The 25,930-nt window shown below is 51.6% G+C and overlaps 5 protein-coding genes across 5 annotated transcripts; 4 read left to right on the top strand and 1 right to left on the bottom strand.

The window, feature by feature from the left end:
- Positions 1–106: 106 nt before the first annotated feature.
- Positions 107–1,291, top strand: TRIVIDRAFT_87228 (uncharacterized protein; the record flags this gene model as incomplete). Its single annotated transcript, XM_014094191.1, has 3 exons — positions 107–234; positions 505–841; positions 970–1,291. The coding sequence occupies 3 exons, from the start codon at positions 172–174 to the stop codon at positions 975–977; spliced, it is 408 nt and encodes a 135-aa protein (XP_013949666.1).
- Positions 1,292–1,811: 520 nt separating this feature from the next.
- TRIVIDRAFT_214826 (uncharacterized protein) lies at positions 1,812–3,240 on the bottom strand (the record flags this gene model as incomplete). The annotated part of the gene is made up of 4 exons (XM_014094190.1): positions 1,812–2,210; positions 2,276–2,907; positions 2,975–3,024; positions 3,104–3,240. 4 exons carry the CDS (start codon positions 3,238–3,240, stop codon positions 1,812–1,814), a joined length of 1,218 nt encoding a protein of 405 aa, XP_013949665.1.
- A 4,355-nt stretch (positions 3,241–7,595) lies between these two features.
- Positions 7,596–10,005, top strand: TRIVIDRAFT_111228 (uncharacterized protein; the record flags this gene model as incomplete). Its single annotated transcript, XM_014094189.1, has 6 exons — positions 7,596–7,798; positions 7,904–7,973; positions 8,046–8,126; positions 8,199–8,549; positions 8,615–9,040; positions 9,107–10,005. The coding sequence occupies 6 exons, from the start codon at positions 7,785–7,787 to the stop codon at positions 9,704–9,706; spliced, it is 1,542 nt and encodes a 513-aa protein (XP_013949664.1).
- A 2,119-nt stretch (positions 10,006–12,124) lies between these two features.
- Positions 12,125–20,191, top strand: TRIVIDRAFT_184876 (uncharacterized protein; the record flags this gene model as incomplete). The annotated part of the gene is made up of 3 exons (XM_014094188.1): positions 12,125–12,267; positions 12,519–14,875; positions 14,927–20,191. The coding sequence occupies 3 exons, from the start codon at positions 12,125–12,127 to the stop codon at positions 20,026–20,028; spliced, it is 7,602 nt and encodes a 2,533-aa protein (XP_013949663.1).
- Positions 20,192–23,235: 3,044 nt separating this feature from the next.
- Positions 23,236–23,537, top strand: TRIVIDRAFT_228495 (uncharacterized protein; the record flags this gene model as incomplete). The annotated part of the gene is made up of 2 exons (XM_014094187.1): positions 23,236–23,320; positions 23,416–23,537. 2 exons carry the CDS (start codon positions 23,236–23,238, stop codon positions 23,535–23,537), a joined length of 207 nt encoding a protein of 68 aa, XP_013949662.1.
- Positions 23,538–25,930: the final 2,393 nt, after the last annotated feature.

Raw genomic sequence — 25,930 nt, 5'->3', positions numbered from 1 at the left:
GCCACTTCGGATAAGCAAGCGCAATCTCCACGTGACATAACACCTGCGAGTCGCTTGCCCCAAATCGTCAGCCCACAAACCCCAAATTTTGCACCAAATTCCCGATCACGGTTCTACGACGACGAAATCCTAACCCTCCAGCACATACCGACCACCCACAGGCAGGACAAAATGAAGTTCCTCAAGGTCGGCCGAGTCGCCATCATCACCCGAGGCCGATATGCCGGCAAGAAGGTACGAAAGAATTACGAGTTTCCCGCGCGCCCAGCTCAGTTCTCAAATTTGCGTCGACAATTCTACAATTTATTTTTCTTCTCTTCCCATATTGGACGGCTCGCTTGTTGTTGTTGTTGTTGTATGGGAAGAGGGAGGAGTATAGAGGGAAAGAGAAGGAATAGATTGATTTGAGAACGAGCGCTGTGGAATTTTTTTTCTTCTTTACTTTTACGAATTGCAAATTTCACAGTTCCATACAGAAGTGCTGACACGCATCTCCTTTCCCAGGTCGTCATCATCCAGCCCGTCGACAACGGCAACAAGCCTCACCCCTTCGGCCACGCCATCGTTGCCGGCATCGAGCGCTACCCCTCAAAGATCACCCGCCGCATGTCCAAGACCCGACAGGAGAAGCGCAACAAGGTCAAGCCCTTCATCAAGGTCATCAACTACAACCACCTGATGCCCACGCGATACACCCTTGAGCTCGAGGGCATCAAGGGTACCATCTCCGCAGACACCTTCAAGGAGGTCAGCCAGCGGGAGGATGCCAAGAAGACTGTCAAGAAGGTTCTGGAGGAGCGATACACCAGCGGCAAGAACCGATGGTTCTTCACCCCTCTGAGTATGTTTTTTCCCGTCCCAATCCGAATCTTTTCGATACATTCCGTTTATTTGCAAACTGGCAAAAAATGGACATGTGGAAAGAGAAATTTCAACCATCGTTAAGAAGCTAACCGACTCTTTTCGCAGGATTCTAAATTAAAAATCGTTTTCTCCATCACGGTTTGGGAGTTGGCGGGATGTAAAGAGCATCGATTGGTACTTTTAAGGAACCACGGTCGGTTCATGGGCTCAATATGAAGTTCATTATCAATTATTCACAATATTTTCTTTACTACGTGAATGTCTCGTTGCCAGTGACGTGGGACTCGAAAGCGACAAAATGAACTGGAGGGAAACACGATTACGCCAGTGTCCAACTGACACTGCTCATGAATGGCACGAAAGAGGAGAGAAAGATAGACCGTTTGGCTTGTAGCTACACCAATTGATTTTTTCTGCATCCTAAAAATGCCCAGTGTCGCCTTACCTCGTGCAGTGCTGAACAAAGGGGTGAAAAAGTCACAAGGGTCCGCCCAATTGCCGAATTGATTGATTCTCAATTTAGAAGTATTAAAAGTTTTGTAGTGATTTCATCTCTACATCTCTCTATGAACTCGTCTCTCGCGCCGTCTAAAGTACATCAAATTAGACCTAGGCGCAATACAAACTTGATTTCGAGCAGCATCGGCCTGGAGTGCCGCTCGACGCTCTATAATTATACACCAATAAAAAAAATAACAGGTCTCAACAGCCAGGGGATACCTAAAGCCTCTCTTTGTCTCCAAGTTAGAGGGGCTCTTTGTTTTGTTTGCTGGATTTGGCGAGAATGAAACAAAGCGCTGGGACCTCATAGAGGCCCATCGCTCACAAGAAAAAGAAGATTGACCTTTTAGATTGTCTGTCCTTCCAACCAAACAACGCCGTTGACGCAATCGTACTTCGTTTTACAGTTGGCCATAGAAGAAGCCATGGTTTCATTCATGTGACGTTTACTCAGCTCCCGCGGCCGCGGCAGCAGCGGCGTTGCCCTTGAAGTGGTTGGTAACTTCAGAGGCGAGCTTGGATGGGTCGTACTCAGGGGCATAAGTGGGAGCCAGGCCACCAAAGACGACGAAAATAAAGAGCACAGCCATCACGATGATGGACAGCTTGCGGAGAATGGGCTTGCGAGCGCCAAACTCGGCCCACTGGCGGCCGGCCTCACCAGCGTAGCCCTTGAGAGCCTCAAAGCCAAGCTTGTAGTAGACCATGCCACCGAGGGCGATGGAGTAGCCAAAGAACTGAAGGGCAGTCACCTGGGTGCCCCAGATCATCATAGAGGCGACAACAAGCATGATGTCCTTGAGAACACCGCAGAGGGTGAGGACAACAGCAGAAGTCTTGCCAATCTGTATAGAAGGGTGCGGGTTAGCAAATCTGAAGCTGGGTATACGAATGATAGAGAGTAACATACCAAGAAAACGACAGACACGTTGAGCATGAAAGCGCAAAGACCGTTGAGGAAGAAGGTGAAGAAGCCGACGTTGTACACCTCAACCATGGAGACCTTGGGAACCTCCCAGATCAGAGCGACAACACCGTTCATCACGGCGCAAATGGGAGCGAAGTAGTACAGAGACACCAGGGGGTCCATCTTGAAGTCGGCAGAGCTCAGCAGTCTCTGGACCATGGTGAGTCGGAGAGCCTCAAAGATGACACCGGCGATCTGGTAGACGACACCAATGACGACGAAGTGGATTTCGCCCATCGACGCAATGATGACACCAACAACGATGGCCGAGACGTTGAGGAATTGCTTCAGGTTTGGCTGAGACACGCCCAGGGCCCAACCAGAAATCAGGACAGCAACAGGAGTGGTAGCCTTGAGCATCTGGATAAAGGCAACAGAGAGGTAGAGGTAGGTCAAGTTGCCGCAGATCAAACTCAAGCTGAAGAAGACACCAATGGGAACAACGGCTCGCAGGTATACGCGGCCCGTCATCTTAACCGTCTTTCGGCCGTCGAGCATAGTCGTCCAGCGGGCCATGACTTGGGTAACGACGGTAGCAAAGGTAAGGTGGTAGGTCGTAAGAATAACGGGATAGCCTGGTGCCAGGGGCGTCAGCACACAACATCACGAATTGGCTGGGCCAAGAGAGAGCGAGCAACATACGGAAGTTGAGCGTGTCCAGGAGCCATTTGTTGAACAGGATGACGGAAGAGCTGAAGCCAATCCATGTGCTGCGAGCGCATTAGCCAAAAGAACCCATCAGACTCGCTCGCGATGCCGCCACAAACTCACACAACGTAGAAGACGGGGTGCAGCGAAGCCTTTGCGGGAGCAGGCTTGTCGGCCGCAGGATTGACGGTGGGCAGGACAGGAGAGCTGTCGGAGCGAGTGATGTCGCCCGACACTCTGGTTTTCTCTTCAGCAGACATTGCAGCGGCAGCTGATGCAATTCGCAGCGTGTATCAAAGGTGAAGATGGGTTGCGAAGGCAATGCTCGCAGGTTTGCTCTGGAGTTTTAGGGGAGACGCGCAAACGAACGAACGGACGGACAGACAGGCAGTCCTTTTTTTAGCAGGCAGGGTACGTAGCCTCAACAAGGCGACAAGGGGGGCCGCAAGCCGGAGTGGGAAGAAAAAAAAGAGTGTGAGGGGTGTCCAATATGCAATAAAGCGAGGGTTCGTATCAAGAATGAGAAAACAGGGACTGCCCGGAAAAAGAATGGTCTCGCGCAAGTCGCCAAGAAGTGAGAATTACGTTGTTGGCGCTTGCGGTCAAGACACAAGGAGAAGTCAAAGCAAAAATAAAAATACGAGTTGCACGAAAGTAGGGATGGTGTGCTCAGGAAAGTAAAAGAGAAGACAGAAAATGATGGCGTCTTGGAGGGAAGGGGGACGTCAAATAGGGGACTAGAGAGAAAAGCCCAATACAAACACAGCCAGACAGACGGCACATCACATCGAGGCAATTAAAATCAATCCGACGCTTGTCCTGGAAATTGGCCGCAATTCCTGCGTGCTGCGCGCAGGCTGTTTTGCTCGCGCAAGTACAGGTACAGGACATCCGGCCACGGCAGCCAGCACTGCGAGGTACAAGAACCCCGCCGCCATGAGCCTCGCAAGCCTGGCTGGGACGGTTCAGGGGGTTTTGCAGGCCTTGTCACAGAGTAGAGGGAGCGCTACAGGGGGGGAGCCACTATCCCTCAGACCCCCTGGCGAATCAATCCACCCACGTTTGAGAGATAAGAGCCAAAAGATCATCTATGGAGTAACGGGGGTGCCAATAAAGTGCATCGCCACAGCCCTAGCCGTGTACAAGTACAGAGCGCGACGTGCCTGGCAGGTATCTGCCCTGTGAGAGGTCGCGCCACGTAGGGATAATTTTAGTTCTGGCTGGCTAATACTAGTAAGCAGGGGCGCTGAATACGGTCACATCAATAGAGCGAATTTCTTAGGTAGTTGAGTGATTAGTATTGAGTTGAGTCCACGGCTGAACAACCAAAAAACGAGACCTGACCCGAATAAAAAAAAAAAAAGAGAGAAGATATCAAAAATAAGAAAAAAGGGCCACCCCATTTTTCTCTTGTGGTATTCATTTCGGTTTCGTCTTATGCACAGTGCTACACAGCCTCCCCCGAGTACTCGTCGACAACCTCCTGTGTCTTCACATGCTGTCCGCAAACAGCAGCGCATGTCTGAGCCCGTTGCTACTAGTTGCGAGTCCCTTTAACTCGCCTTCTTCAATTGACAGCCCCGGACGCAACATTGGCCTTGACTGTTTCAATTGCTCGAGTTGCTTGCAAAGCAGTTCGTATCCGATTCGTGCCAGACCAGAGGCGGGGCCGGAAAGGTTAGAAAGATCGCGGGGATGCCAAGCGGTCTGGTGATGCGGCGCATCCCTTTTCTGATGCCATAGAGGCGGTAACTTTTCTCCGCGTTCCGTTGGCAAGCAACTGTTGAACCTGGTAGGCCACGATGCGAGGTGCGCTAGGAGAAAGCTTGGCGCTGAGCTTCCGTCGACTTTGCCGGGTCCGTCTAGCTTGCAGGGACGAGCAGAGTAACAAGTACGAGTATACGACACGGCTTCTATTTATTGAGTCTCTCGAGATCATTTCTTTCTACGAGTATCTCTCAGCCCCTTTGTTCAGTCAGTCAGGTAGGCACAAATGCCATCCAGATTGAAAAGTGATGGTACAACGAGGGCATTACTGCTCTCACTCTTCCCACTGCGTTGATGTGGACCCGGTTTTGTATTGAAGAGAAAAGCCTGCTTTCAATGCCCACTACCTGGTAGGTACCTCCTAACCAAGCACAGGTACATCATGTATCATGTTTTGGATGTGTACAAGTACCTCTTCCCAGATGTATTGACGATCCGTCAGGAGCCGGAGGCGGTATTCACATACAGGAGCACAAGTAATCGTATAATACCTAGGTACCTGGTATAAGGAACTGCGTCCTATGCCATGCACATGGAATGCTCCGTTGGATCAAAGATATGATGGCACCAACTGATCTCATATCTCACACATCCCTTCAATGCCGCGTTTGAAGGAGCCGGGCTTCCATACCTATGAGTCCTCTGTCACGACTTTCATTTTTCATGGCCAACGGGGCAGAGGGTACAATGTCATTCTCCTCACTCATTGTGGCATCATGGCGGTGGGTCTCTGGTAAAACACGCGATTAATGCTCAGCGCTGTCTCAGTCAATGGGCCGCACGGCGTTTGGAATACTAACCTTACTCGCACTACCGCCAGGTCCCGAGTCCCATACTGTGCTCAGAAATCAAATGTCTCTTGCTAGGTGCACCCAGCTTGTCGCAGTCTCTCGGGCGTGTTACGGAGCACGGAGCAGGTCGATCTTGATCTGCCATTGTTTCAGGATTAATACGGATACCAACAGTCGTGCAGCAGCTGTGGAAACTACCTAGGCTGTTTCTAGGGGGGCGGGCCAGTTGATCGCACAAGGAGCCTGGGATCCAATGACGTCGGGGGTCCAGAGAGGTGACGACGCATCGCTTCGAATCGCTGAAGCTGCAGTCAGGCCGCTGAGTCGAGGATCTGCAAATCTGACTGGAACTCACCGTCTTCTGGCTCAGGCACACAAATGACCCGACCGGCATCTCCTGGCCTCCCTGAAGATCACTCCTCCAGCTGGCGAAAATCTGCAAACCTGTTTGCCATTGTGGGTTTGGCACGAGTAAATGCCAGTACAGATGGCGTAGATCTAATTCAGGGCCACTTGTATGTACCGAGAGACGGCGAAGGAGGCGGCAACTAGCCTCTCCGGCATCACGAGCAGATTAACTGATGCCGTCCTCGTACCTGTACCTGTACCCGTGCTACGAGCTTCCCTTTCCGTTGTGCCTCCGGTTCCAAGGAAATATAGACCAATGAATTGCCGCTAGTCGCACGTCTGCAACGTTTGGCACATTCATGTACAAGTATGTACATGCAGTTTGTGGTGAACGAGGGCAGCTCTGTAGCGGGATCAACGCAAACGGCCATGGGCACACTGCATGCGAATTACGTTAGACATCGATGCTGTCGCCATAGGAGACCTGCCATGTCAATCCAGCCAAACCTCTCCTATGCATCAATGGATGGATTAGGCTCATGCTGCCGTGAAGCAGGTGGAGTGACCATTACAGGCACTCCCAGGTAGCATGCTGCTAGTATGTGATGGCATCAATAGGTCCCTATGAGGAGTGAGTCCCCTGTTGCTGTGCAGCTTGTTAGCGCGAGCGGCTTATTTGCAGCCAATTGGCCTTTATCTTGACGAGAAATTGCGATCCATCCATGGCTCTGCTTGTGGATGCCGTTACTGGAGAACGGAGACGTGTGTTTATTTGGCCATTGCCAGGCTAGCGCCCAAAGCTGTAATATTGATTGATGCCACCCTGTAGAACAAGTACGCGTAGTACAGTACTCGTACACGATTTATTCCAAACATACACGGGCGAGATCGAGTCCTATCGAGCTCGAGGTCGTACGCGTATCCTAGGTAAGCAGATGGTTATGTGGACTTCAGCTCAAAGGCCATCAGCCATAGGCCTCGATGTCCTTGAGGCGAAACATCAGATGGAAGAGGTTCATTTGATGCTCTCTAGGTACTTCGGTAGTGGGCCGCAACAGATTTGTACAGGAATGGTGTTGAAGGCTGCACGCTAAAGCAGTGACCAAGATAAGAATGGAGCAAATATGGATTTCCTATAATTAATAAAGGTAGCCATGCTATGATCAGAACAGTACAAAACGTGCAATCAATCCAACGCCGTGAACTGTATGTACTCATAGCATTGAATAGCCTCTCTTCTACACACAGTATGCAAAAGCGCCGCTTGCACAGTGGGCTCGACCTCAACTGGGCGGAGCGCCGAGTACTGCTACCTCTGCTTCGTAACTCGTAACGGACTGGCCCAAATCATTTTTTCTCGCCTCAATTCTCTCGCAAACGGTCTCTAACTCTGGCAGTGGGACCCTCCACCACGACCTTTTTTTTCATTACCACTATCCCCTGGCCCCTCCAAGTGGCGGCTTGGCCACCCGCCGTTGGTCGAGGCTGGTGATACTAACGCCGTACGCGTGCTAGCACCTGTGCTTGCGAGTGGGATGGAGGGGTGGGGGATCGGGCTTGCCAGGGTCTTGAGAGGCCAGGTAGGGACAAGAAGGATGGGAGAAATAAGAAAATAGGCGGGTTGGGCGTGTCTGGCCAGCCCCTGTCCCGTAGCCAGAATCGCTCCAGCCCCTCCATCACCGACTCCTTTCCTGGTTGCAACAGGCGTTGAAAAGCAATTTGTCTGGCTGCTACGAACCATTGCCTCTCTTGTTGCTCCTCCATCCTCTCGCAAAGGCATCATCTGATACCCTCTCTTCGCCTCTTGTTTTTGGCCTGTTTGCGGCTCTGTCCTGCATCTTCAGTTTCCAGCTTCAGCTTCTTTCTTTCCCCAGCTAATCCCTCCAAATTCCCCCACCATGCCTGCCGACATGTGCGTATTGTCCTCTTCCCCTATTCAGCGCGAAAGAGCCACGCTTCCTGCGATGCTGCTCGCCTCTGAGGCCATCTGTGTGACGAGTTGCTGACCCAATTGCAGTAACGTTGATGTCCTCGTCATTGGCATGGGACCTACTGGTCTCGGTGCTGCCAAACGCTTGAACCAGATCGTGCGTGCCCCCTTCACCGCCAGGTTCTAGTACCCCGCGACAAGCTTCTGTTGATGCTAACACTCTCGCCAGGGCGGTCCTTCATGGTTGATCGTGGACTCCTCTGACAAGGCCGGTGGTCTTGCCGGAACTGACACCACTCCTGAGGGTTTCGTAAGTTCCCCATCTCGTTTTCTTTGGACTCTCGCGTTGAAATCGTTGCGCTGACAGCTGCTGTCCCTCTAGCTGTACGACGTTGGTGGCCATGTCATCTTTTCCCACTACAAGTACTTCGACGACTGCCTGGACGAGGCTCTCCCCAAGGACGACGACTGGTTTGTCCACGAGCGTGTCTCATATGTCCGCTACAAGGGCCTCTGGGTCCCCTACCCCTTCCAGAACAACATCTCCATGTTGCCCAAGGAGGACCAGGTCCGGTGTATGGACGGTCTGATTGACGCTGCCCTGGAGCACCGCGTTGCCAACACCAAGCCCAAGGACTTTGACGAGTGGATTCTGAGAATGCAGGGCCCTGGCCTCGCCGATATCTTCATGCGACCTTACAACTACAAGGTCTGGGCTGTCCCCACCACAAAGGTAAGAAACGGCGTTCCAGCGTGTGCCTGAGTGTCATCGGAGATACTGACATGGTTCTGTTCCAGATGCAATGCCAGTGGCTCGGCGAGCGAGTTGCTGCCCCCGATGTCAAGACCGTCACCAAGAACATCATCCTGAACAAGGTTGCCGGTAACTGGGGTCCCAATGCCACTTTCCGATTCCCCGCTCGGGACGGTACCGGTGGTATCTGGATCGCCGTCGCAGACACTCTCCCTAACGAGAAGAAGCGCTTCGGCAAGCAGGGTACGGTTACCAAGGTTGACGCCGAGAACAAGACCGTCACCATGGCCGACGGCACCACCATTGGCTACGGCAAGCTGGTCAACACCATGGCTGTCGACCACCTCGTCGAGAAGATGGGCAACCAGGAGCTCGTTACCCTGTCCAAGGGCCTCTACTACTCTACCACCCACGTCATTGGTGTCGGTATCCGCGGCGAGCGCCCCGAGCGCATCGGCGACAAGTGCTGGGTAAGATTCCCCCCTGTGTACATGCAGCGAACGTCTCCAAGGTTCCGGTGCTAACCAATTGCGCAGCTGTACTTCCCCGAGGACAACTGCCCCTTCTACCGTGCCACCATCTTCTCCAACTACTCCCCCTACAACCAGCCCCAGAAGGAGGCCAAGCTGCCAACCCTGTACCTCGCCAATGGCGACAAGGCTGCTTCGTCTGAGGCCAAGGAGGGCCCCTACTGGTCCATCATGTTGGAGGTGTCACAGTCTACCATGAAGCCCGTGGATGTGGACAACCTCCTCAAGGACTGCATCCAGGGTCTCATCAACACCGAGATGCTCAAGCCCGAGGACGAGATTGTCTCCACCTACCACCGTGCCTTTGACCACGGATACCCCACTCCTACCCTGGAGCGTGAGGGCGTCTTGAAGGAGCTCCTGCCCAAGCTCCAGGATCTCGGCATCTACTCTCGAGGCCGCTTCGGCAGCTGGAGATACGAGGTCGGCAACCAGGACCACTCCTTCATGCTGGGTGTTGAGGCTGTCGACCACATCACCAGCGGAGCGGTTGAGCTGACCCTCAACTACCCCGACTTTGTCAACGGCCGACAGAACGGCGAGAAGCGTCTGGCCCAGGCCTTTAGCTACGGCGCCCAGCCTCTGCCCACACGGGAGAGGAACTAAGCGTTTCAGGCTTTCTAATGAAATTAAATAAAACTTGGGGCGCGTGTGCGCTGTAATTTGACTTGTGCGTATGAGGAAGCAACCATCAGAGTGGATCTTAGCTATGGCTTGCGATGGATGGGATTCTTAGGATCTGGAAATTCATGAAATGGCTCGAACAATTCGAACGCCTAGGGTTGTCTATGGGCAGTCAGGCATAGCATAGATTCTCTCACTACTTAATAGTGAGGCGTAGTTACGATAGAAATAGAGAGAGCGGACCAGCTCTTTTGACAATAAATGAAACTTTTGTTAATTGCATTATCTGTTTCTACAGACTTTTTTCGGTGTTGAACCCGGCCAGCATTCGGTGATGTGAGAACTCGGAGCTTCATCGTGCCGCCACCCACTTGGACCCCCGAGCATGTGCCGAGCGTGCTAATTTAATTCACTTGAAACATTGGATGCAGCTGCTGAAGATTTGCGTCAACTGTGTGTCGTTTTTAGTGGACTAGGAGACTCGGCTTGGCCACCTACATCATTCTATCTCAGGCACCCGGACGCCAAAGGCGCTAAAAAAAAAAAAAAAAAAAAAAAGATTGAAGATTTTTTTTTGTCTCATCCTGTCTCCATGGGAATAACAGAAAAACGGGAACGGGTCAGAATTTTTTTTTGGGTTTGTGCCTGAGTAGGGACAGCTGACGAAAGCATTTGCCCAATTCTAGGGTATCCATTGTATCATCATTACCGCTTTCAGACGTGGTCAGTGCTTTGAAGATGGGATTGGGTTGCCATTGTGCGAATGTAGCTGTACTTGACGGCACTTATAATGGAGAACTAAGAAAAAAAAAAGAAAAAAGAAAAAAAGGCCCACGATGTCATTCACTGCCGAGTATGTACATTACAGGCCAAGCCCAACTGCCATACCGTGTGTCTACGCAATATAATTGCTGGCGTTTGTGGCTCAGAGAAAAAGGCTGCCATCACGAGTCGGGTGGAGACGTAAGGTATTCCTCTGATACCTTGGCGCCTGGCAATCGAAGATCAGCAGACAGGCCCGATATGCCAAATTTCCCTCAGGCGTGCCGGAGTGATGTGGGCTTTGGGCTTGGGCTTGAACCGCGGCGCTGTTGCATCTCGCACTGGATCCATACATGTCATGTAGCCTCTCAGGCGCAACAGGCACAGCGAGGCACAGCAGCGACGGGCAGATTACCTTGTCTGTGCTGCACAAGCAAGGCAAGGCAACATGACAATTCATCCACCAGCAGTTGCCAGCGGATCACCCGATGATGGCGGGGGTGCGATTGGCGGGGTTATAACTGGAGTCTGGTGGTTTTGCGGGCAAACAGGCCCTTTCGCTGTGTGCTAACTGGAAGCATTGATCAAATTACTGTACGAATGCAGTACTTGCTACTATATGTACTGTAGCGAGCTAAGGTACGGTAATGGCTGACGAACTCGAAGAGACTGAACTTGGGCGGTCTGTTAGCGCCTCGTCTTGGATTCCCGCCGAGTTGCTCAGGTCAAGCCGCAACGGGGCACAGCGTCTTCCGTGTTGCCGTTCTTTTAGAGCCAGGCAAGATGATGATATGGGCTGCGTGGCGGGCAGATGACGGTGCTGTCAAGCAAATCACTCGTCCCCTCTTCCGGCAGAGGCTTTTTGGCGTTTTGGCTATTCCTCCGTTGCTCTAGAAATCGAGAGGAAAGGGAAGAGGAAACAGGCTGAACAAGGCGGGAGACGTGCAGAAGAGGAGAGAGAAAGTCACATTCCGACCCGGGTTTTCTGATTCGATGCTTGGCCTGTCCGCCCTTCTAAGGAAGCGCTCGCCGATTTGTAAGTTGAGCTTGTACCATGGCAGTCTCGCAGACTTCAAAAGGCCGGGAGGTACCGAGCATAGAGGCAGAGTACCTGTAAAGGTCTAGTGCGGTACCTGGCTGGACCCTCCATCATAGCGCCAATCCGCTGCTGAATGCGGGCAACCAGAAGGTATCTGCATACCCACAAGTCGACAGCGCAAGGTCACCGAATCTGCCTATCAAGTACTGCGGTGGCTCCAGGCCGGGCGTAGCATGGAGTGCTCGAACTTTAGTACCTGTGCTGAAAGCCTCTGCCAAACAACCACCACTACGTCCGCTGCAACCACAGGCCCGGCCCCAGTTCTGTCAAAACCTCACTCTGCAGCGCACCGCAACGCAGAAAATAGCAAAATCCACCCAAAAATCCAACCCAAAGTAGCCGACCGCCCTGCCATTACTGGTCGCTGCGCTGCTCGCCGCAATAGCCCTCCTTCTTTTGCCGATACAGCCACCGGGCCGACGATGGGCGCTGCGTGCGGGCTTGGATGATCGTCGACCGAAAGAACGAAGCCGAGCATCTCCCTCCGCCAGAGCAGCCAGCTGGGGGCTTCTCTTTTTTTCCTATGACCGCGCGCCATCATGGACGGTCCAGCCCTCGTGCCCGACGATGTGCTCGACCCGCCACCTCCGCCGCCGCCGCGGCTGTTCGAACGCCTTCGCCAGATAGCTGGGTATAGCTGGGATGAATCGGCGCCGCCTTTCCACTCGACATATGACTTTTGGTGAGTCGCCCTTTCTATGTTGCGGGCATCGCCGTGTGCGGTGGACAAACAAAGAGGAAGAGCAAGGAAAAGAACAAGACGGAAAAAAGTAGGGAAAGGATGACGAGATAAGAGAAGAAATGCAGCGGGGACAACAAGACGCTGAAGGATGGCATGTTGGAGATGATGACAGCAATCGCAACGACGACTTCAACTCCCACTACATGGCCAGATCGAGAGGCTAACCCTTGGTGTTTCTTCCGTTTCCCTAGGCACGTCTTCGGCACCCGATATGTCTCTCCCGCGCTACCCCCCTCCACCTCGTCGCAGAACGCTTCCAGTCCTGGCTCTGTATCCAAATTTCAGTCAGGTCGCCCAACTCCCTCCGACCATGGCGGCCCGCTCTCCAGCTACAGCTTTGGCTACAGTAGCGAACCCCCCGCCTCCCCGCAACCCACCGCTCACTCCAATCCTCTCTCCTCGCCTTCTACCGATGTAACGTATATCGAAGAGCGTGTCGTTGCGCGCGTATCACACCATGCCCTCCGAGAGGAGAGGGCCTTTCAAATCGCCAAGAGCGTCTCCGCGACCGCCGACCCCAACGGCGACCATATAGTAAAACCCCTTGATTTAATCCGCCTGAACCCAGTGACTGGTGACCGCGGGGCCATCGTCGTGGCCATATATCAGCACCCGGGCTACAATCATCTGCTTGATGTCTTGGACATGGGGCCCGCCTTTTATCATGCGCGCAAAGATGGCGATGCATACCGAGCTTACTACTGTAGACCGACCCTTCAACCCCCCATAAGCCTTCAACACTTTCTCGACTTCGCGATTGGCGCGACCCAATGCTTGGAGATCCTCCACCACAGCCGAGGCATGGTTCACGGAGAGATTCGGGGAGATGCGTTCCACTACAACAAAGATGAAAACAAGGTCCGGGTCATGTCCTTTGGGTCTGGCGTCCGGTCTTTCGAACACGGCTTAACCAGCACCGGCTGGTCGATGCTCTCGAAAGAATTGGGAGGCAGGAACAAGCTGCTCTTTATCAGCCCTGAACAAACCGGCCGTATGCCTGCCGAACCCGATACCCGTACCGACATTTACTCGCTCGGTGTTGTCTTTTGGACCCTACTCACTCAGCAGCCCGTTTTCACTGGCGAATCAGCTCTCGACATTGTTCAAGCCGTGCTCGGCCGCAGAATCCCCAATGTCGCAACTGTACGAATGGATATACCAGAAGTCATCGGACGGATTATCCAGAAATGCACGGCCAAAAATGTTGCTGACCGCTATCACTCAGCTAGCGGTTTACGCCACGATCTGATCAGTGTCAAGGAGTATCTTGAAGATGGAAACTTAAAAGCTGCCAAGGACTTCAAAATCGGCACCAGCGATGTCTCGTCCTTCTTCATGCTCCCGACTTCCATGATTGGTCGGCAGGAGGAAAAGGCCGCCGTTCTCAGGGTAATCAATCGTGTTGCCAAGAGCCATGCTGCCATGCGTAAGGGCCCCGTCAGCAGATTCTCAGATGGAGCTAGCCTCAACGAGATGATGGCCTTTGATGACATCTCCAGTGAAGGCGGTGCCAGCTCGGCCGATGGTCACAATCGCAGGAGCGGATCGTTTGCCCAGACCATATCGTCCGAGACCAGAACAACGAAGAATAGCTTTTTCCCCACAATCATATCCGAAACTATGACCTTGTCAACCGACTCATCCCAATCTACTGCCGCCGCGTTTCCTAGATTTACGAGGCCATGGGAGCGATGGGAACGGCACCAGTCCATTTCCTTGGGCTCGCTGGACTCCTCAAGCATGCTCGACAGCCTTAACGTGGAAGGATCCCGTGGTCCACTCGACATTGGTCCGTCTAGTCTGTCCAGGCAGCTTGGCTCGTCCAAATTTCGACGTCAAGGGCACTGCGAAGTCATCACCGTTGAGGGCGCCGGCGGCGTAGGAAAGAGTCTCTTTGTGCAGTCAGTGCTGGCCGACGCTCGGCGCAATGGTTACTGCGCCACGGCCAAGTTCGACACTGCAAAGAGGACGCCCTTTGGACCGCTGCTGAAGCTTTTGTCGTCTCTTTTCAAGCAAGTGTGGGGTGAAAGGGATACAAATACGCAATTCCACCAGGGTTTAAAACAGTACATTCGCCCAGTATGGCCAATGCTGCACAGAATCTTGGGATTGCCTGAGTTCCTGCTTGGCTCCCCAGATATGAATGTTCCACGGCCAATTTCCTCGTCTCAGAGTTCAGGCTCACGCAAAGACGTTCGGCCGGGGCTGAAGCGTAGAACATCATCCCCTGGAACCGAATCTCCCGGGCCATTGCAGCGAAATCTGGCGGGTAACGGATCCCAATCCTCCCAAGAGTATCTCCGTGCTGGAGCCTCAACCAAAACCATGCGTCTGATCAACACCATCTTGGACGTGCTCAGGGTTTTCACCACTCACAAATTTATCTGCTTCTGTCTGGAGGACCTGCATTTCGCCGATGACGAATCCCTGGAGCTCATCTCGCAGATCATAGCCGCTAGGATGAAAATGGTTGTCATCGTAACTTACAGACCAGAGGAACTCCCACCTGCGAAACTCCAGGTTGTCGTCCAGCCGTTGGAGGCAGATGGTGAATATTCTGCCTTTCGTCCGGCCCTACTAGATGCTGATTCCGTGGCAGAATTTCCTCGCAACTCACGCACACAGGTGACGAGAATAGTGCTCAATCCCCTTAGCGAGAGTGATATCCTTCAATATGTGTCAGCGACTCTTTGTAGACCTCAAGAGGAAATTCTCTCCCTTGCTTTAGTTATTCAGTCCAAGACAGCCGGCAACCCATTTTACATGCGAGAGATGCTCAGCGCCTGCCATAGGAAGAGGTGCATCTGGTATGATTACCGCGACAGTCAATGGCACTATGACATGGATAGGCTATTCGCGCAGTTTCAGGGCGAGAAAGATTATGATGTTTTGGATACCGCATTCATCACCCACCGATTGAATGAACTACCATCAGCTGCTAGGGCAGTACTTGCTTGGGCAGCTCTTCTCGGGGGCTCCTTTTCATTTGAGCTGCTATGCCGGCTCATGAGCGGAGAGTTTGACTACCACGACGAAGACGAACTTCTGGCTTGTCCGAGCAATGTTAGCAATGTTACCCAGCGTTCTTACACTGAAGGAGAGGCGGTTGCCGGCTTACAGGCGGCCATTCAAGCTTATATCATCGTGCAGACCGAGTCGGACGACCGCTTTCGTTTCGCACATGATCGGTATGTGCAGGCTTCTGCAGCTTTGAAGGAATGTAACGCTCGAAAGATGCACTTCATTATCTCCCAGACGCTATTGAAATACTACGCGGTGGAGGCTAGGCAGCGTGACAGCACTGCTTCGCACATCTGTACCGCCGTTGAGATCATCAGACGCCGTGTGCCCTGTCGTCGAGAGTTCCGAAAACTGCTCATGGAGTGCGCACGAGGTGCGACGGAGAACGGAGCTAGGCCTACGGCGGCAAAATATTATACCGCTACAATCAGGCTCTTACAAGATGATCCATGGTCTGACGATGTTGAAGACGCCTCTTACGACGAAACAATCCAGCTTTATCTTCGGTCAGCAGAGTGCCACCTATATATGGCCCAGGTGGCCGCAGCCGGCGAACTCCTTTCCATAATCTTCTCCAACGCCAAAAGCCCGGTGGATAAAGCACCAGCATATGTCCTGCAGTCGCGGATTTACGCTCAGAGCGGCAACTCTCCAGCAGCATTGGTTTCTCTGAAAGAGTCGTTGGCCTCACTGGGCATCTCGCTCGACGAGGAACCGACTTATGAGAAATGTGACGAGAAATTCCACAAGATTGTGGCAGAGATACAAGAGATAGATCGACAAGAACTGCTCAACCACAAAAAATCAAGTGATTCCTCCATAGCATCTGTCGGCGCTGTGCTTGCTGAGACAACCAACGCAGCCTGGTGGAGCGACCACTTGCAATTTTATCATCTCAGCCTGGTCATGTATGATATCCACAACACTCGAGGCTCGTTTCCACAATCCGGGATGGTGTTTCTCAACTTGTCCGTTATAGCACTGGCACGTTTCAACATGGTTCCGTTTGCTATAGAACTTAGCATGGTCTCTCAGGACCTGTTGTTCCAGGCCCGCGATGCCTACTCATTGGCACGGGGCGAAATGCTACACCAGTGCTTCATTGGACACGTACACTGCTCCATGCCGTTGGCCATTTCCCAGATGGAGGATGCTATCGAGCTGGCGTCCGTCGCTGGCGACAGGATGTCGACGATCCACAGCTATGGGCTAGCTGCTCAGATCAAATTCTTTGCGAGCGAAAATTGCACCGAGCTTGAAGCGTTTTGCGAACTAGCTTGCGAGGAGATTTTTAGATGGGCCTGTGATAGTAGAGGCGGAGTAATGCTTATTGCTGTCAGACAGGCTTGCCGAGCGTTACAAGGCAAGACGCGCGCTCATAATGCTCTGGAGGTCATGACGGACAACGAGCACAATAGCGCATCCTACAAAAACTGGCTGGTGGGACGGACGGGGGGCAGCAGTCGTCCAATGCTGTTCTATGAAAGTTTCGAAATCGTCGTACTCTTCTTATATGGCCACTACGATCGGGCCATCGAGATTGGAGAAAGGTGTTTCAACCAACTCGCCGACCTGTGGTCAGCACGGAATACGAGGATGATAATATTCTTCTATGGGTTGGCTCTTGCTGGCCGCTTGCTTCGGAAAACGCAGGATCCGCGCAGCCAGCCTGAAGACTTTACTGAAGAGATCGCGCAGCTTGTGGAGAAGCTCAACGGATTTTTGAAGATGATTAACGATTGGGCAGCGGTGTCTAATGTTAACTACTTACCGTGGGCGAAGCTTTTGGAAGCACAAATGTCAGAGTTGACCGTCCGCCATGGGGAAAGTGTCCAGGCCTACGAAGAGGCCCTGGACCATGCTGCCGAGCACGACTTTGTGCTTGAGGAAGCCCTGGGCAACTATCTCATGGCAGGTTTCTTCATCCGACGTAAAGCGCGGCGGTCTGCTCGTGCTGCCCTTCTTGATGCCTTGAGCTTGTTCAGACAAATGGCAGCTACCGGTGTCGCCCATGCCATTGAAGAGGCGCATTCTCTTCTTCTACATGGGCCAACGCGGAATCATCGCGTTGCCGATATGGGAGTGCAGACCGATTTCGTCACTGACGCGCCTTCGGTTCAGTATCGCCCTGTGGATGGAGACGATGATGATGTTCTGACCCAGATTCCTTCCAATGCCTTGACTGAGTCCAAGGGGGAGCAAATTGGGGCCTGGAGAAACTCGATGCACATGCAGACGGAAGACGGTGGTGGACTCCCTGCTCTCGATATGATCGATTTGCATGCGATCCTCAAGTCGTCACAGGTCATCTCCTCACTGCTACAGGTGGAAGAGCTGCTCAAGACCATGTGTGATGTGATTCTGCAAACATGCGGCGGCTCAGCTACCAACGCTGCTATTGTGGTTTCTGATACCGATGGCTGGTGCGTAGCAGCCAGCGGCGATCCGGAGAAGGGAGCTTCAGCACACAAGCCAGCCTTGCCCCTCGCGAGCACGCCTTTGATTGCCGAGAATGTCGTCTTGTACTGTACGCGATTCATGGAAAGCGTCTTCATACCAGATATCGTTTCCGACGAGAGATTTGGCAACGTTAGCGAGTCTTGGATGCAAAGGAATCCGACAAGCAAGGCCATTATCGCCATTCCCATTCGTCATGCGAACAAGCCACTGCTTGGCGTGCTATATCTCGAAGGCGTCCCTGGATCATTTACAGACCGCAATGTGACCGTTCTTCAGCTCCTGGTCAACCAAATCGGTATTAGCTACTCGAATGCATTGTCAATGAAGAACATTGAAAAGATCTCGGCCGAAAACCACTCCATGGTGGAAATGCAGAGGCTCGCGCTTAAGAAGGCCATCGAGGCAGAGGCAAAGGCAAAGAACGCGGAGGCCGAGGCAAAGCGAAACGTCAAACTGGCCGAAGAAGCCGCCAAGGCCAAGTCTATCTTCTTGGCCAACGTGTCCCATGAGCTGCGGACGCCTCTAAACGGAGTCATTGGAAATTCAGAGCTTCTACGTGACAGCAACCTGAATAAGGAACAGCTTGAAATGGCAGATTCAATTAGGGTCTCGGCTGACCTTTTGCTCACCGTTATCAACGACATACTCGACTTTTCCAAGATGGAAGCCGACAAGATGAAGCTTTACAACATCGCCTTCAATCCAGAAGAGATGGTTAGAGAAGTCGTCCGGGCAGTTTCCTATAGCAATCGGGAGAAGACGACTAAGAAGAATGTCAAGATTATCCAGGATATTAATCTGCCTTCCATGTTGATCTACGGCGACCCGATTCGCCTTCATCAAGTCCTAGGGAACCTCATTGGCAACAGCTTGAAATTTACAGAGGACGGCTCTATCACCATTGGCGCCCGTCTGGACGAGGACACTAAGGAGAGGGCAACTCTGACTTTCTGGGTCCGAGATACAGGAATCGGCATCCCGCCCCAGCAATTGGCCAAGCTATTTCAACCATTCAGCCAAGCGGACGCCAGTACGGCTCGAAAGTATGGTGGAAGTGGACTTGGACTGAGTATTTGCAAGTCACTCATTGAGATTATGATGCAGGGCAAGATTCAGCTCGAGAGTGAGGAAAACCTCGGCACGACTGCCTGGTTCACAGTCTCCTTTGAGAAGGCCAAGCCAGATGTTGCTGCTGGAGATGCTCAGTCACAAACCTCGGCTCCTGTCGACAGGTACACGGCTAGATCTGCTGCATTTGTGGAGCGAGCAGCCTCTCCGAACCCATACCTTGATTTGACACGGGTACCCAAGGAAGACATTCGCATTTGCGTGGCAGAGGACAATCCCATCAACCAAAAGATTGCCATTCAGTATGTACAACGTCTGGGATACACCAGCGTTAGTGCCTATGAAAATGGGTTGAAAGCGGTAGAGGGCCTCCGCCAAAAGGCCAGAGAGGGTATCCCTTACCATATTGTTCTCATGGATGTCCAGATGCCTGTCCTTGACGGATATGAAGCCACCAAGCTCATTCGAAACGACCCAATCGACGAGGTTCGCAAAATCCTGGTGATTGCCATGACGGCATCGGCAATTCAAGGCGATAGAGAGAAGTGCCTGGCTGCCGGTATGAACGATTACCTTGCAAAGCCCGTTCGTGCGGAAGTGCTTAAGCGGAAGCTGGATGCATATATGAGCAATTCTAGGCCAAAGCCTCCGTCCTCTACCCCTTCTCCGCCCAACGCATTGACATATGCGGATACGACGAATGGATACAGCAGCGAAACTATGTCGAATGTTCCAAAACTGCCACCGCCCCCGAGGAAACCACTTCCGAGTAGTGCGTCTAGCACAAGCTCTGAGCCGGTGATTCGGAAACCAGTGCCCATCAGGTCGGGGTCAGGTTCGTTGCACGAGGCGCTATTCGATGGGCCTCATAACTCGGACGATTTGCAGCACCCTGGAAGTCCCATATTTGACGTCGAAGAACTCGAAACTCCGTTTGGGGATGATTCGGTTGCCAGCCAAGCAGACACAAAGAGCCGCTCAACAAGCAGGACGTCGAGCGATCAAGAATTCTCCGATTCTGGGGCCAGGGAGGGGTCTACCTCGGGGCAGAATCATCAGCCTCGAAAACTGAACAAGAGTCGAGGGAATAGCACTTCCGAGGCTAAAATGGAAAACGGTGTCCATGGAGAGCCCATCATCAGAGACGCCTAGGATTTATTCGCCCATCCTTGGTCCCAGTTCGTCTTGTTGTTTTTCACCTTTATACTTTACACGTCTCTTATTTTATCTTTCGCATCACTTGTTTGACAACGTCAGCTACGTATCTGGATAGACGGACAGTTCACAGGGCGTTTTTACCCAACGCCTATGGATTACTTTTTTGGGCATCAGGGATGGGGACAAATCAACCAAATGAATGAAGTGTTACTCGAGTAACGGGGGGAGGACTCGAGATCCAACCGCTTCATCTCTTCGGCTTTGACATTCTTGGTTGATTTCTCTTTTTCATCATCTTCTTTTCCCCCCCCTCCTTTTCTATTTCCTCTTTTTCTTTCACTCTTAACAACCCCCTTTTTTTCATTTCTCTTCTTTACTCTTTTTATTTTTTTATGCCTTCTCCTTTGCCTTCGTTAGTCACGTTTGATTGATGCTGGAGTCAGAGTTCCAACGGCTAGCGTTATTCGGGCATGACATGAACATTTGACACGAAATGATATGGATGGAAACGAACCAAGGAAGGGGGAAACGAAAACGAAACAATGAAACCAAAAAAAAATAAGGCTTTACGGTGCTGGACGATATGAAACGATGAGAAGAAAAAAAATTGGCAAAAGGGAAATTGGACAGTTTGATGATACAGAAGGAGGGGGAATGTGGACACAGCAAACCCAAATTAGGATGATTTTTCTTTTTCTTTTTTTCTTTTACAGCTTTGGCCAAGGGGAGGGAAATGGGAAGCGCTTGATGTGGTGGTGTTTTACAGGATATAGCGTTTTATCATGAGCTCCGGTTGTGAACGGTTTGCTATTAGTCGGTTAGAATTTTTTGTATCATTGCCTGTATGGTGAAGAGGCTTTTGCTAGCATTCGGCGACGATTGATTGATTGGTAATTCAACAAGTTTCTTTTTCTACCATCTCGGGAGAGTGATTTTTTTTATTCCACCCCCTTTTCATTTCGTTTCACTCGTTTACATCTTGCTTTGACTAATGTAACTATCAAAGCAGCGTAGTGTACTCCGTAGCAAAGACGATCACTCACTAGGTTCGGCCACACAGAAGGATCTCTGAGAGTCTAGAAATCTGCACAAAGTCATGTCTAGCTCTGCATTAGTCTTCTCTCCATTCTCATCGCAAAGTCGATCCAGTATCTTGTTCTTTCTCCAATGGGGAAATTATCTTCAGCCGACTCCACGCATGTAAAGAGCGGCGCTTCGGACATAAAAAAGCCAGCTGCGGATGATCCGTTCGCGGGCTAGAGGCGCAGCGCCTGTGACATTCTTCGCATCGATTACTAGCTACGGCCGTTGGGGGCCCGTTTCGTCTCTGCGTCCCGTCCTGATTAGGGAGCGGAGCTTCACGCATTGTCGAGGCTTTAAAGCCAAGGTCCAACATATTAGGAGCCAATAGTCTTGGTGGCGAGGGGGCAGAAGCAAGGGGATGGCCTCTTGCTAGCGACATGCTGAAGAGATGCGGCTTTTGTGGCCGGCCAGTGGGAATAGGTGGTATTATTCCGAAGCTGAATAAGTGCCCCTACTTGCGAGGGTGTAACTAGATGAATATAGTCTAGAGTTTGTCGGGATATTCTGTGTGGGTGGTGTGAGAGAACAACCCAACGACTACTAAACAAAAGCGTGCATGTTCCATCCCATCGGGCAACCTAGATGTAGGGAACATATGTTCCACACGCGGCAACAATACTTGCAGGTGCAAGGAAACAAGCCATCGCCCTGCAAAGCGCGTAGCGGCTATCGCCAAGCGGCATGTGTGGTGGCGAAGATGGCAACCGTTCGTTCTTAAGAATACGTCGTCTCCCGCTAACGGCGTGGAGAATATAATTTTTTTTTCTCTTGTTGATGCACGGGACAAGGGATAGCGGCAGTTCGGCTACTCTATGTTGCCGCACAACCAAGAGTATACCTGTATGTGATTGATTGATCCCTTCACTCGAACGTCAAGCTGTCCCTCAAGAGAAGGGGGAGTGTCATAGCCGGGTGCTCCTTTGGGAATGATAGACGTACAATCTCGGCTCAAAGGTCATCGAAATTGCCCGCACTCCAGGGAGCCCCAGAGTTGTCAGAAGCATAATCAGCTTAGCTGTGTCAGGAACCTTGATGAAGAAAGCTGAACCGGCAAGTGAAAACCTTGCTCTGTGCGGCTGATTGCCAGGAACCGTTTGTTGTTCTCGGCATTATGGGACCGAATTTAGGATTCAACGCCACTGTGTGATATTAGCACTCTTTGTATGAAAGTCTACGAACAGCCACAACATGGTCTTTGAGTCAAGACACTCTATACCCTGACTTCTCTCGACTCGCATTGTTCTAATCCGAGAGATTTCCGACTTCACCTACTCCATGGAGCAGACCTACGGATGGCGGATCCTCTGTGGCTGCGCCCTACCGTCTCCTAATAAAACATGAGGGATAAAGGAATAAATACTGCTACGCAGTATTTTTTATTTCCTTGAGCGCCGCGTGGGTCATTGTGGCTGCAGGTTCCACGAGCCTAGCCTTTAACAAATTGTGACGAGACGAGACGGAACGCAGCGGGCATATTGAGAATTTCATACCATGTTCCCATTTGGACTGGGCGCTATGCTTGTAAGCCGCTATTAAGGGTACTGTATGTACCGTTTTTCCCTCCGTCACAGTAGTGCAGTGCTGTGTTGCAGCACACCAAAGTATGCAGAATTCATTCGGACTGGGACGCACTGTAAGTCGTCTTCGGTCGGCCGTTATGGTATTGCTCATAAGTTCTCTTCAGCAAAGCCCAACATAGTTACGGCGATGCAACAATTTTATCTCGGTTATCTGCAGCTGAGGTCGTCAGGCCAGGGGTAGCAGACGGCTGAAAATAATCCTGGCTCCGGTGTGACTCGTCCCCATCTAGGCATTGGTTGTTGAGCTGCTGTTCCGTCTGGCCCGGAGATGTAAATAAGCCAACTCGTACTCCGTACTTGGTGCTTGATGCTGAAGCTTTTCAAGCTGCAGATGTAACAGAAGCTAAAAGGCAGCTTTGAGTGAGTGGATCCACATAGCCACATCTTTTTGTCGTAATATCAGACTTGCAAAAAACCCTGAGCGCAGTTACCAATGATACAGGGAAGATCAATGGCGACACTAGCAGGACGAAACGACGCACATCCTTCTGACGCCGTGCGCCATCATATCAAAATATGTAACGGCAATAAGGTCACAATGCCAAAGCCGAAACCCAACACAACCGATGCTAGGTCTCTGGTTTCGCGGGCCGCAGCTGAATGTGGTGACCCATATTCCTCAAGTAGGTAGTCCAAGGACGAAGCAGAAACTGGCTTTATCCCAATTAGGGCAATGACCCAGGATAAATGAAAATTCTTTCGACAAATTCAACATAAGTTCGCGGCAACAATGCCTGCTCTGGGCACATCGTATCTGAAAACTGGTCCAATCGGATGGCGGCTGATCAGGCCATCCCCACGGGCCTGCTAGTCCGGGAACCGCGTTCAAGTGACAAATGAGAAAGGAAATAAAAGGTTGCCTTAATTTATGTGAAACTCAGCCATTGCATGGTTGAATTGCGGCACTGTGAGGTGGCTTCGAGTATCTGCTTCAGCAACTATTCGAATTCGGCATAGTGCGTGGCTTGCCTGGCTTACTTTCTGCTTCTTGTTTATTCAAGGTTGGGAGGGGTCCAAAGTCCGCGAAGTCGAGGACAAAGATGAAAGTCTATTCAGCTGATGGTGTGGCGAATGCGGGGGGGCCAGAAACCGTCGATTCTCATTGTGAGCTATCTGGTCCCGTTTCTGTTTACCCAACAAGATGCCGTTGGTGAAGAAACTCGTGTTTATTAGCTTAGGGCGATGGCTTCACCAGCTGAATACAAGTGACCTGTCAATAAATGTCAATAAGTTCAAAGTTGAGAATGGCGGGTATATTTCGTCACCAGAGAAGAAAGATATTGTTACCAGCCAACTACAACAGGTCACTCTGGAGATTTGATTGAGCATCAGTCTATTGGTTGGCTCGACTTCTTATCTTCTTTGCGTATCGAGGCCAGCCAGCCAAGAATAAACGGCGGCTGCTGGCGCCAGAAGCTCGATTCTTAGTGGACAGATTGCAATGTGTGGAAACTTGATGTAAAACTGCTAGCCGAAGGCGTGGCATCCGAGTGGTTTTGCGAAACTGGTACGGCTCAGTAGGCTGCAGTAGAACATCTAGCGGAGAGACTTGACTAGGAAAAGCCGAATCCTTGATGTATTACCGAAACACTTTGGTAAGAACAGCCCTTTTCTGCAGTTTCTGGGCTGAAATTGGCCCGTCCGCGTATGGCTTTTCAGGCCACGTGTGGCTGTGCCGGCAGATGCTGGGTGTGTCAAGTTGAGACGATGTTTAATATATTATAGCCGACTTGATTCAGGGTTCCGTAGCCAAGATCCTACCTAGGCTAGTTTACCGTTCCCCAAAAGCCAAAATGACTGGTGTTCCTGCTTTGAAATGAATAGTTTCTTGGAGAAAGCCATGGTTGTCGACCTAGATTTAGGTCGATGACCGACAGGAGTCCTTGCAGGATTAAGCCAAGGACCGAGTCTGGCGTGATAGGGTTGGCTTGATGCTAGTTTGGTCGTGTGCTCGGAGCTAAACGGGTCTTGATCTCGATCTTGGCTACTGAGAGCGTAAAACAAGAGAAGATTGGGAGAGAGACTGGCCCCGAATCCAGCGAGGCCGAGGGCGTGAGCGCGAAAGCGAGGTACCACAAGAGAGCATTCCCGCCCTCTGTGAAACGAATTCATCCCAGTTCCGGCAAAAGAGAACGAGCGGTGAATGTCTAGCACAAAGTGTGTTCACACTATCCACCGGGTGCCAGGCAATGTCCTCAAATAGGGGTGATGCTGTAAAATTCGGCAATTGCCTTGCGAGGTTGCTTGGGTGATTCTTCGGTTGCCTCGGTTTTCCCGAGGCCATATTCTCAGTAGTTAGTCCACGTTAGTCCTCAAGACGGCAGAAGAAGACGGAAAGAGAAGACGGGAAGACGAGAGTACCCATGGTCTGCTCCTAGCCGTCCAGGTGGCAACACAGCGCAACTCTGATCAACAACCCTGGCGGTCTGTGCCTTCTCGGCGACATTCCGTACGAGCAGTCGAGAAAGGTCAACGAATGTCTCGACCAAACACTGATCTGATATGGCATCGAGGGAGGCTGCATCGTTGGCGATACTTTTTGGCCCTGGATCAAACACTAAATCTAGAACTGCCGGGTTGCAACTGCCTAAGGTTCGCACTTGCCTGCGTGGGCACTCCGAAATGGCAAGAGACTCACCGTCTGTGCCTGCCTGAGACGGCGTCTGATGGCATTGGATGTAGCGCTACATCGTACCTGCACGGACGAGTTGACGACATGTGCGAGGCGCAGCGCCAATTAGGATCCATCTTTTGAGTTTCGTGTACGAGGTGCTAGAGTTGTACCTCGTGGGTGGGGGAGGAGAGGTCACTCTGCCGTGTGCTAGTCGCGCAAGAGTACTCGGCTTCAGTGTTTGGCTATGTACTAGGTATCAGCAGGATGAAGGTTACGGCATGATTACCGCTAGCGAGCATATGCTGGATGCTGTGTCAGGTAATTCAGGATAGTTCGAATGCAGGCTCCTACCGTGATATGCCGTAGCGATCCTTCAACTAATACAATAGTTGAATAGCTACTTGATATGTCCTAGTAGCAGTACTAGCTACCTAGATAGGCGATAGCAGTATTGACGGACAAGGTGCTCCGTACATGGTGTTTCGAATCCTTTCAATCTGCAATGTCTGGGGCATTCCAATTCAACACAGGCAGTTGCGGCGAGAGGAGAGGAGACGGCCGATTGCGCTAACAATGACTTTGTCTCTCTACAGAGTAGGTTCATCGCATTCTCAGCACG

The sequence above is a fragment of the Trichoderma virens genome (genome assembly GCF_000170995.1).
Source record: "Trichoderma virens Gv29-8 chromosome Unknown TRIVIscaffold_92, whole genome shotgun sequence".
Classification (NCBI taxonomy): domain Eukaryota; kingdom Fungi; phylum Ascomycota; class Sordariomycetes; order Hypocreales; family Hypocreaceae; genus Trichoderma; species Trichoderma virens.
Note: the sequence above shows the minus strand (reverse complement) of the source record. Positions and strands in the feature narration are given on the sequence as shown.